This window comes from Onychomys torridus, chromosome 1, assembly GCF_903995425.1.
Source record: "Onychomys torridus chromosome 1, mOncTor1.1, whole genome shotgun sequence".
Classification (NCBI taxonomy): domain Eukaryota; kingdom Metazoa; phylum Chordata; class Mammalia; order Rodentia; family Cricetidae; genus Onychomys; species Onychomys torridus.
The window spans coordinates 6,087,909-6,099,949 of NC_050443.1; the positions used below are offsets into that span (position 1 = coordinate 6,087,909).

At 39.2% G+C, this 12,041-nt stretch overlaps 1 protein-coding gene across 1 annotated transcript; it reads left to right on the top strand.

Moving 5' to 3' along the window:
* The first annotated feature begins 6,936 nt into the window (after window positions 1-6,936).
* On the top strand, window positions 6,937-11,570 carry LOC118597749 (zinc finger and SCAN domain containing protein 4C-like). The gene is made up of 3 exons (XM_036209429.1): window positions 6,937-7,332; window positions 10,348-10,507; window positions 10,591-11,570. The coding sequence occupies exons 1-3, from the start codon at window positions 6,937-6,939 to the stop codon at window positions 11,568-11,570; spliced, it is 1,536 nt and encodes a 511-aa protein (XP_036065322.1).
* The last annotated feature ends 471 nt before the right edge of the window (window positions 11,571-12,041 follow it).

The window sequence follows — 12,041 nt, forward strand, 5'->3', positions numbered from 1 at the left end:
TACCCACTTCATTTATTAATTGTTTATTAATTTATTATTTGTTGCTCTCAGTGTCTGTGCTACTGGTGTTATGTTTAGGATGTAGTCCTCTGCCAGTGTGTTCAAGACTACTTCGTAGTTTCCCTTCTTTCAGGTTCAGTGTAACTGGTTTTATATTGAGGTCTTTGATCCACTTGGACTCAAATTTTGCGCATGGTGATAGATATGGATCTATTTGCAATCTTCTATATATTAATATCCAGTTATACCAGCACAATTTGTTGAAGATGCTTTCTTTTTTTCCATTGTACAGTTCTGGCTTCTTTGTCAAAAATCAGGTGTTCATTGGTGTGTAGATTAATGTCAGGATCTTCAGTCTGATTCCATTGGTCCACATGCCGGTTTTTATGCCAATCAAGCTGTTTTTTTTAATTAATTTAGCTATATAGCAGAGCTTGATGTAGGGATGATGATGCCTTCAGAGGTGGCTTTATTGACAGGATTGTTTTAGCTAACTTGGGTTTTCTGTTTTTCCACATCAAGTTGAGTATTGTTCTGTCCAGGTCTGTGAAGAATTATGTTGGGATTTTGATGGTGATTGCATTGAATCTGTAGATGGCTTTTGGTAAGATTGCCATTTTTACTATGTTAATCCTACCTATCAATGAGCATGGGAGATCTTTCCATTTTCTGATACCTTCTTCAATTTCTTTCTTCAGAGACTTAAAGTTCTTGTCATACAGGTCTTTCACTTGCTTAGAGTTACCGTAAGGTATTTTATATTATTTGTGGCTATTGAAAAGGGTGATGTATCTCTGATTTCTTTCTCAGGCCCTTTTTCATTTGCATATATGAGGGTTACTGATTTTTTTTTAGTTATTTTTTTATCCTGCCACCTTACTGAAGGAATTTATCAGCTATGGGAGTTCCCTGGTAGAATTTTTGGGGTCACTTATGTATACTATCATATCATCTGAGAATAGTGAAATTTGACTTCTTCCTTACCAATTTTTATCCCCTTGATCTCCTTTTGCTGTCTTATTCCTATAGATAGAACTTCAAGTACTATATTGAATAAATATGGGGAGAGTGGATAGCCTTGTGTTGTTCTTGATTGTTGTAGAATTGCTTTGAGTTTCTCTGCATTTAATTTGATGTTGTCTATTTCCTTGCTGTAAACTGCTTTTATTATGTTTAGGTATGTCACTTGTATTCCTGATCTCTCTAGAACCTTTATCATGAAGGGGGTGTTGGATTTTTTAAAAGGCTTTTTCAGCATCTAATGAGACGATAAAGTGGTTTTTTTTTCTTACATTTTGTTTATATGGTGCATTACATTGACAGATTTTCATATGTTGAACCATCCTTGCATCTCTGGGTTAAAGCCTACTTGATCATGGTGGAGAGTTTCTTTGATGTGTTCTTAGATTCAGTTTGCCAGTACTATATTGAGGTTTGTTTTGTTTTGTTTTGTTTCTTTTTTTTTGCATCAGTGTTCATGAAGGAGATTGGTCTATAATTGTCTCTCTTTGTTTCATCTTTGTGTGGTTTCATAAAAAGAACTTGGGAATATTTCTTCTGTTTCTACTGTGTGGAACAATTTGAAGAGTATTGGTATTAGCTCTTTGAAATTCTGAGAAAATTTTGCACTGAAATCATCTGGTCCTGAGCTTTTGTTTGTTGGGAGACTTTTAATGACTGTTTCTATTCCCTTAGGGGCTATAGGTCTATTTAAATTGTTTATCTGGTCTTGATTTAATTTTAGTATGTGGTACCTGTCCAGGAAATTGTCCATTTCTTTTAAATTTTCCAATTTTGTGGAGTACAGGTTTTTGAAATAGGACCTGATGATTCTTTGGAGTTCCTCATTGTCTTTTGCTATGTCTCCCTTTTCATTTCTGATTTTGTTAATTTAGTTGTTCCCTCTCTGCCTTTTGGTTAATTTGGATAAGGGCTTGTCTATCATATTTATTTTCTCAAAGAACCAACACTTTGTTTCATAGATTTTTTAATTCTCTTTATTTCTATTTTATTTATTTCAGCTTTCAATTTGATCATTTCCTGGCATGTTTTCCTCCTGAGTGACTTTGCTTCTTTTTGTTCTAGAAATTTTATGTGTGTTGTTAAGTCATTGGTGTGATATTTCTTCACCTTTATGTGTGCATTTATAGCTACAAATTTTCTTCTTAGTACTGCTTTCATAGGGTGCCATAAGTTTGGGTATGTAGTACATTCATTTTCATTGATCCCTAGGAAGTCTTAAATTTCTTTCTTATTTATTCATTGACCCCTTGGTGATTCAGTTGAGCATTATTCATTTTCTATAAGATTATAGACTTTCTGTTATGTTTGTTTTTGTTGAAATCTTACTTTAATTCATGATGGTCTGATAAAATGTAGGAGGTTATTCCAAGTTTTTTTTGTAGCTGTTGAGATTTTCTTTGTGACAGAGTATGTGGTTCATTCAGAGAAGCTTCCATGGGGTGCTGAAAAGACAGAATATTCTTTTTTGTTAGGGTGGAATGTTCTGTAGATATCGATAAAGGCCATTTGAGTCATAGCATCTGATCCATTATTTTCTGGCAGATCAATCCATTGGTGAGAGTGGGGTGTTGAAGCCTCCCACTATTATTGTGTGGGGTTCGATGTATGATCTAAAGTTGAGTAATGTTTCTTTTGCATATGTGGGTGCTCTTGTATTTGGGGCATGAATGTTTAGAATTGAGACTTCATCTTGGTGGACTTTTCTTGTGATGAATATGTAATGTGCTTCCTGATCTCTTTGATTGATTTTAGTTTAAAGTCTATTTTGTAATATTAGATAATATCCTAATAGGATAGCTACACCAGCTTGCTTCTTAAGTCCATTTGATTCAAAAGTCTTTTCCCAGCCTTATACTCTGAAGTAGTATCTGTCTTTGAAGTTGAGGTATGTTTCTTGTGTGCAACAGAAGGATGGATCCTGTTTTCGTATCCATTCTGTTAGCCTGTGATTTTTTATAGGCAAATTGAGTCCATTGATACAAAGGGATATTAATGACAAGTGATTTTCAATTCCTGTTATCTTTTGGTGGTATTGTATGTGTATTTCCCTTCTTCAAGATTTGCTTCTGTGAGGTTATCAATTTTTGTGGGTCAATCTGACTTCTGTAAGTGGGAGATTCCCTTCTAGTGCTTTCTATAGGGCTGGATTTGTGGATAGGTATTATTTAAATCTGGTTTTGTCTTGGAATGTCTTGTTGACTCTGTCTATGGTGAATGAAAGTTTTGCCGGGTATATTAGTCAGGGCTGGCATCATGGTCTCTTGGTATCTGCATTGCAGCTGTCTAGGACCTTTTGGCTTTCAAAGTCTACATGGAGAATTCACGTGTTTTTCTGGTGGGTCTGCCTTTATAAGTCACTGTGCCTGTTTCCTTTGTTGCTCTTAATATTCTTTCTATATTCTGTATGTTTAGTGGTTTAATTATTATTTGGTGAGGGGACTTTGGGGGGGGATTTAATTTATTTGGTGTTCTATAAGCTTCTTGTATTTTCATAGGTATTTACTTTAAGTTGTGAAACTTTTCTTCTATGATTTTGTTGAATATATTTTCTGTGCCTTCAAGTAGGTATTCTTCTTGTATCTCTATTAATCTTAGGTTTGGCCTTTTCATGGTGTCCTAGATTTCCTGGACATTTTGTGTTATGACTTTTTTGGCTTTGGTGTTTTCTTTGACTAATGCATCTATTTCCTCTCTTGTATCCTCTAAACACAGATTCTCTCTTTCTTCTCTTATATTCTATTGGTTATGATTACATCTGTATTGTTCCTGTTTGTTTACTCAGATTTTCTATTTTACAGCATTCCCCTGGTTTGTGTCTTTTTCATTGCTTCTGTTTCATTTTTCAGGTCTTGAACTGTTTCCTTCACATGTTTAATTGCTTTTTCATGGTTTTCTTGGCTTTCTTTAAGAGATTATTGATTTCTTCCAATTTTTTGTTTGTCTTTTCCTCAATTTATTTAAGGAAATTTTGTATTTCCTCTTTAAAGGCCTTTATCATCTTCATAGAGTTATTTTTAAGGTCACTTTCTTTGCTTCTTCTTCATTGTGATGTTCAGGTCTTGCCATGGTAGAACCACTAGGTTCTGGTGATGCGATATTGTTCTTTATGTTGTGTGTATTTTTCCATTGGTGTCTACCCATCTCTTCCTCCAAGAGGAAGGTGCAAGAGGTTCCTGGGTTTGAGCAAGCTGCTCTTGACCCAATCTGTGCTTTCTATGACTGTGTCTCAGGGGGCCACTCTGGTCCAGTCTTAGACTTGGTCTAATTGGAGCTGGCAGATTCTGTCTGAGGGAGCTGTTCTTGGATCTGTCAGTGCTTTTGGTCCAATGGGAGCTGGGGGATTCTTTGTCTCAGGAAGGTATGGTAGTTTTTGGGGAGGGCATGGGTCTTGTAGATTGCAGGATCTGATGGGGGATTTTGATGGGGGATCTTGCCCACAGAAGTGTTCCCTGCTGGCCAGCAACTAGGATAGCAAAGGTTGGGGGTTCCTGGGGTCTGGTTGTGTCCAGCATGAGTGTTCTTATTCTCATGAAATCAACTATTTTCATATGAATGTGTCCCCTGATCAGTATTTCTTTAACTTACTAAAATCCAGAATTTCATATTCATTCATTTAACATTCATTCAACAGGAATGAATATCAATGCAGACAAATGATGATTTTTACAGTGAGGTTTTGCCGTTGGCATATGTTTTCATTAGTTGATTCCCAGAATATGTCTTTTTAACACTATCAGCTCAGTTTTTATTCTTCTAGGAAAACTTTGGCTTAGGGTTTTAACATTCAAATTTCTCAGTAGTGCAGTTTAAGAGACTTTAGACTTCAGAATTTTGCATTACTTGACTTCCTTCTTTCTTTAGGATGATGGCATTTAGGGTTTTGACTTTTGTGCTGCAGTTGACTACAATTTTGATATCACAATCTCAACTTGTGAATTTCAGGGCATAGAATTGAACCTATCGATTAGAATGCTTGGAGAAATCCAGTAGTGGTGGCACATGCTTTTAATCTCAGCATTCAAGAGACAGAAGCAGGTGGATCTCTGTGAGTTCCAGGCCAGGATGGTCTAGATAGGGAACTCCAGGACAGGACTACATAGAGACACTGTATCCGGGGGAAAAACAAAAAAACAAAAAAAACAAAAAAAAACAAAGACAAACAGACCAGCAAACAATGATGCTTGAAATACTGAGGCAGCTATGGAACCCCATCAAAGGGGAGATAGAAGCCATAGGATTGCAGTACAGGTCATTCTCAATTACTTAGTGAGTTTATGAGCAGTTTAGGCTACGGGATACCCTTTTGCAAACACACACACACACACACACACACACACACACACACGACAAAGACACAACAAAAACCTTCTCATTATTTGGCCACAACATTTTATTTCCTCCACAGACTAGTTCTCACATCATGTCTACCAAACATTGTATGCTTCCACCCAATAAAATGTTAGCCCCTCTTTGCCTACAGAGATGAGCCCATGTCTTTTCTGTTGTGTTTCAGATACCTCCTGAGTACCTCTTGCCCTCTGTCTCAATTTACTGCTAAGGATTTTACCTTGTTCACTACTGCATTTGCAAAGGGGATCCAAAACCCTTTCGAAATCAGGACATTTCAACAAGTTTGGATTGAGTCATTGTGAGAACACAGGAACAGTTGTCATGGGAAATAAATGCCAGTCTTGATACTCCCTCTCAGTGTGGTATTGTCCCCTTTCACTACAGTGACTTGTTATGCTTGCTTAGGATGTGTTTGCCTTCCATGAAAGCCTCAACCATTGTTTTAGAGATGCAGAGCTGGGCCTGAGGTGGGATTCCATGTCTGATTCAATCAGTGGGAAAAGTGTCTTTCCTCTGTTTGCTTGCTTGCTTGATTTTGCTGTTCTAGTTAGGCAACATCTGCTCACGTTAGGCCAAGCTGACCTTGGTATTCCTAGGCTAGTTGTTTGTGCTGAGACTGCCAACCCTCCTGCTGTATTTCGAGAGTAATGGGGAGAAAGTTGTGAGCTGCTGCACTAAGACACAGGAGGTGTGATCTAATCACATTCTCAAACCTATCAGCATCACAGATTGACTCACTGAAGCCTGACACCAAAAAAGAAGACAGCTTGGATAGAATCTCAGATGAGATAGAGCATAGGGCCAGACACACAGCATCTTCCAGTGAATCCATTAATCACCCTTGAGATTAACCCCAGAAAGTTAAGTTTAGAGAATGGAAGGATTTCCTTTCTTTGTGCCCTTATGTATATTATCATTTGTGGGCTGTACAAGATTCTGCATCGTAATTTCGGGGGGCTCTCAATGGTGGAGTGTGGTCTTTTGCACAACATCTCTGATTAAGGGTTTAAATTCTGGAAGCTACTCAAGGATGGGACCAAGTGATGTGTGTGTAATGGACATTTCTTTGCTGCTCTGTGAATTTAATGTTGCTGGTCATCCACTTTAATGGTTTCCTTATGGAAAGATTGTTCTATGGCAGTTTAAAGTGGGAGACAAGGGTGGGACTTAAAATTTGGAGATTAGCCACAATAACTTCACCATTTGCAAGGGAGGAACAGATATTCCCACGCTTCTGCACAACTTGCTGTGTTCTTATGGTACATCTTCCCATCCTCAACACAGGATTTTTTCCCCTATTGAGTCCTATATTCCACTTTACAGTGACTCATTGGTCTGTTGTCTGGAAGCATTTGTGTAGGACTAGGATGAAGTATTTACTGTTATGAAACCATGAAATCTGCAGTAATAGAAATCTCAGTTGATTTTTTTACTTTAATTAAGTGTCTCTTCTCTTTTGAACTTGCAGCTTTTACATATCTACTAATTGTTAAAGCAGATCTTCAAGTCCCAAGCCAAATACCAAACGTCCATAGTTGAATCTTTCTGAGAATCCTGACCAGAATGGCTTCACAGATCAGAGAATCCTTTAAGAACCGGTCACCAAAAAATTATACTGAAATGGACGATCCAGAGTTTATTTCAACCCAGGGTTCCTCTGTGCAGTCTGGAGAGGACATCTCTAACTCCTTAATTGCTCATCCCAACTTTCCCCCAAATGACAGTGCCTCCCATGCAAAGCGGGAGCTGCAAATACTCTGGGAGAGGTTTACCTCATGGTTGCAGCCAGAACAGCAGAGCAAGGAGCAGATGATTTCTAAACTGGTCTTGAGGCAGTTTCTTATCACTGGGCGCTGCAAGGACAAGTTTGCCTTGAAAGAGAAATGGGAATCAAGCGGCAGAAACATGAGGAGATTCATGGAGGGTCTGACGGATGAGTGTTTGAAGCCTCCTGTGATGGTAAGTAAGTGCGGAAAGAGGTGGCTAAGCTGGAAGGAAAGACTGTCATTTGCGTTTTGGAATAAATTAGGAGAAAGTGTTAGTGAATTTTTTTGTTATTTTTATTTTTGTTATTTTATTCATTTATTTTTGTTATTAGCGAGATTGTTCTCTCTCTCTGAAATTGTTACAGGAGAGACTATTCAGTGCTCTGAATTAGCATGAATAAAGCAGAAAGGAATGCATCAATTGTTTAGAGTCATAATTAAATTTAAATAATTTATATTGTCATAGAGAGACTGGAGAGTTGACATTTGAGTAGAGCTTTTAAGGCTTTATAGGAGATGCCATGGGTCTATGACATGGCTCAGTCAGGGAGGTGCCCATATTGTAATACTGAAAATTGAGATGGGAACCTGGCTAAAACTCACTAGCCTGTGATCCCCAGACCTGGGAAGCAGAAAACTATGGATTATAGTGGCTACTTGGCTTTCCATGTCAGTTACTATATGTCAAAAGATCCCCTGTCTAAAATATTGGGGTGGCAGAAATGTAAGAGTTAGGTTTCTGGCTGGGAGGTGGTGGCAGACACCTTTAATCACAGCACTCCAGAGGAAGAGCCAGGCAGATCTCTGTGAGTTTGAGGCCAGCCTGGGCTACCAAGTGAGTTCCAGGAAAGATGCAAAGCTACACAGAGAAACCCTGTCTTGAAAAAAGAAAAAAAGAAAAAGAAAAGAGTTAGGTTTCTGATGTTGAGATATGGTTCTCAGGTTCTCACTGGGCAGTGGTGGTGCACACCTTTTTTTTTTTTTTTGAGCTGGGGATCGAACCCAGGGCCTTGTGCTTGCTAGGTGAGCACTCTACCACTGAGCTAAATCCCCAACCCTGGTGGTGCAAACCTTTAATCCCAGCACTAGGGAGGCAGAGCCAGGCAGATCTCTGTGAGTTTGAGGCCAGCCTGGTATACAGAATGAGATTTAGGACAGGCACCAAAACTACACAGAGAAATCCTGTCTCAAAAAAAATATGCCTCTCATGGCTCTCACCTGTTTACACAACACTTACACACCCATAAGAAATGCCTTGATGAATAACGGTGCTTAGATGCAAAATTTGAAGTCCAAAAATCTTACCATACATATAATTACATTGGATCATATTTCAAAGTCTGTATTTGCATAATTCTAAGTCACTGATGGAAATAGTCTAGGTGGAGAAATTTTTCAAATACCCCTTACACACATTACTGGAAGTCATTGTACAAATCACTTAGTGTTTTAGGTTTTTGTTTGTTTGTTTCTTTCTTTCAGTATCAATTTGATTGTTTGGTCAGTTTTTTTAATTAATTTTTTTTCTCAATTTGAGGCATGGTTTCTGAGTGTAGCCCCAGCTGGCCCTCTTCTCTAGTGCTGGATTAAAGGTGTCAACCACCACACCCTGTCATTTGTTTACTCTGTAAACAAGTTTACATTTCACAGTTTGTTTTATTCACTGTTTCACACTTGCACTCTGTTTTAAGTTGAGAATTTCATGATTGAAACTTAATTCCAAGTAAACCACTTCGCTAATGGTCTATTCATGTTCCTAAGAGCAGAGCTAGTGTACAACTTATAGAGATAATGTATTTGTTGAGCTTGCTTCAGGCAGGTGTTAGTTCTGTTAAGGACTCAATAATAAATAAACAAAAAGCCCCCAAATTATAACTCTTTTAACGGGTATCCTTGCCTAGGGCTAGTAGTCAGTGGGAGAGACAAGGAATTGAAGTTGCGGGAAATAAAGACCGTTCACACAGCAAAGGGAAGTGACAGTTGGAGAGGGAGAGACAGACTAATGGCTGGAGATGAGGAATGTGAAAGCCTCAGCTTCCTCCCTGTGGTAATGGAAGAGACATGCGATTCAAAGAGAGAACATAAAGATTGTCAGTCCTAGGCTAGGACACCAAAATGGCAGGTACTCCGGAATCACAATTGAGTTTCTGAGGATTCTAGTCAGGAAACAAAATACCTATTGTTAATCCCACTGAACAAGTATAAAGACTGTTACCCAATTTTTTGGTTAAATTCAGCAAGCTTTATTTTCTGTTAGACAGGCCTGAAATAGCAGTGAACACAGGAGACAATGGGGTTTATATAGCTTAAAAAACTTTAAGAGTAGGGGGAATCCAAGGGTTGGGAATTTTTTTGTTTGCATAGAAATTTGGCTGAACATTTCAAAATTATTTGGCAGACTATCTTATCAGGGTTGACGTGAGGATATGGCCAGAGTATAGACTGCAGAACAGGTAAAATTTCAAAGAATGAGTCAAGTCACAGTCAAATTCAAGTGTTACAGAAAACAGCAACAAATTTCTTTTTGACTTGTAATAAGATGGCATCTAATCTTAAGTTGGAGTCAGGCTAGGCCACCTCTGGAGGCTAAAGTGGAATCTTTCTCTGGAGTAGCTTTGCCATGAACCAAAGAATGAATGTGGAGATAGCAAGGGTCCCGGGGGCAACCGAAAGATTGAAAATAAGGAGTTACAGATTGATGAGGAAATTCTAGCCATAGAGACTTAAAAAAAGACTGCCTTTTTGGAACAGAGAGACAGCTCTAATCAAGGGAATTAAGAGGGTCTCCAGAAATGAGAGACCACTCAAGGAATTTAGGGTCAGACTAGCTTTCCCCCAAGACAGCCATTTGGTAATAATTGAAATATCCTTTGTATGAGATATGGGCTGGGGGACAATCCCCAGAAGAATACACAGCCTTTCTTTAAGGGGCCAGTCCCTGTTTCCAGACTGGCCTAACTTCATCTGACCCTCCTTTAGTGTGCTGATCAGTTAAAGAAAATGTTGTAGCCATACCTAAGGACCTAACTTTGTTTTTTCCCTAGTGATAGTGACTCAAACACTTGCAAAAACAGTGACTTTAGAGAACAGATGGGCAATACACAAATGAGCTAACAAATAGTCCTGGGATCCTGTGAATGCAAGTGAGGGGAGGTTTCTTCTGTAATCCACAGAATCATTGACAGTGGTCATCTGACTTTGTTTACAGGTTCATGTCTCCATGCATGGGCAGGAAGCCCTCTTTTCAGAGAGCATGACCTTAAAAGAAGTCATCAAGCTTTTGAAACAGCAGCAATCAGCAGCAACTACAACACAAGCAAATGCAGGAACACCCTTGCCTACCCCCCAAGACATGTTACTGACAACAGGTTAGTAGGGAACCTGGAGAAAAGAGGGGTGTTGTGTGAGGACCCCTTTCTGGGCACAATTTCATAGACTCTTCTTTCCACAGGATATGAAAACAGTGAAGATGGCCAAAACATTTTCTTGAATAACCCTGAAGTAAATAATGGTGTTAGTAGTCCTAGAAATGAGATGAACTCCCTTCTCATTATTCAGACAGGGCAGTATCTTGAGCCTCAAGAGGGAGGTGTTTCTTATGGAGTTCCTCAGGATCCCGGAAGAGCAAGTCAAGGCACCTCCAGGTACCAAGCAGAACCCCTGAAGGCACCTGCTTATAAACATATCCCTATGGAGGTACAAGCAGTGTCTCTCTCCAGAACAGACCAGTCTGAAGACAATGAAGGTGGCCGCAATACATTCTTGATCACCACTGATGTAAATAGTGGTATTAGCAATCTCAAAAATGAGATGGATTCCCTTCTCATTATCCAGAGAGGACAGTATCCTGAGCCTGAAGAGGGAAGTGTTTCTTATGGAGTTCTCTGGGATTCCAGAAGAGCAATTTGGAGCACATGTAGGTCCCAGGAAATGTCCCCAACACCCCATTCTTCTGAAAATATCCATATGGGGTTACCAGTGTTCCTCTCCAGGCCAGAGCAGTGTACTTCTGAGCCTGTTCCTCTCTACCAGAATAACCAGGCAAATTACGTATGTGAGGATCACCAGGAAAGTCTCCACATTGATCTCAAACCATACAAATGTGAGGAATGTTCCAGGGCCTTCAAATATCCTTGTAACCTCTCAGTCCACCAGAAAAAGCACAGGAAGGAGAGGTCATTTGTCTGTACCCACTGTATGAAAGCCTTCTACCAAGTCTCAGACCTCCGAAATCATGAGGTCATCCATATGCCAGAGAAACCTTTCACATGTAGCACATGTGGAAGGTCCTTCAGCCACAAGACCAACCTGCAGGCCCATGAGAGGATTCACACAGGAGAGAAGCCCTATACCTGCTCCCTGTGTTACCATCGCTTCCGCCAGTCATCCACATACCACCGTCACCTGAGGAACTACCACAAATATGACTAAACTGTTAACCTTCCTCAAAGAAGCTAGCAGGGCTTCCACCTCAGTGTTTCATCTGCACACGAAGAATGATGTCGCTTCTAAATACCACTTAGACAGTGAAGATGGTTCATTTATCTTGAAGGATTGTTCTTTCAACCTATTGTTCTATCTCTATCCAGCTTTCCTTAGAGGGTAAAGAAGATGAGTAGTTGGTCAGTTTGTTCACTGTTTTCCAAATGCCTAAATATTGGCTGATACCTTATTTTCCATTAGCAAATAAATGTTGATGCTTCTGAGTTTCTCCTGTGTGTTATGTTTTGTGTGTGAGTGTGTGTCCTATGTTGGTGCCTCATTGTAGGGCTTTTGGTCCTTACTCTCCACCATATTTGAAAAAGAGTCTCTTTTTCAAAAGCTTGAACCACAGGTTAAGTGGCCCAAATCTCATAGAGATTCTTTTGTCTTAATTCTCCAAACTTCTTAGCAAGATGATAC

Excerpts from the sequence above, each read along its gene's own strand:
- LOC118597749 (XM_036209429.1), top strand. The coding sequence starts at position 6,937 with ATGGCTTCACAGATCAGAGAATCCTTTAAGAACCGGTCACCAAAAAAT. Across the intron at positions 7,333-10,347 it reads GTTTGAAGCCTCCTGTGATG|GTTCATGTCTCCATGCATGG; the intron begins GTAAGTAAGTGC and ends CTTTGTTTACAG. Across the intron at positions 10,508-10,590 it reads AGACATGTTACTGACAACAG|GATATGAAAACAGTGAAGAT; the intron begins GTTAGTAGGGAA and ends TTCTTTCCACAG.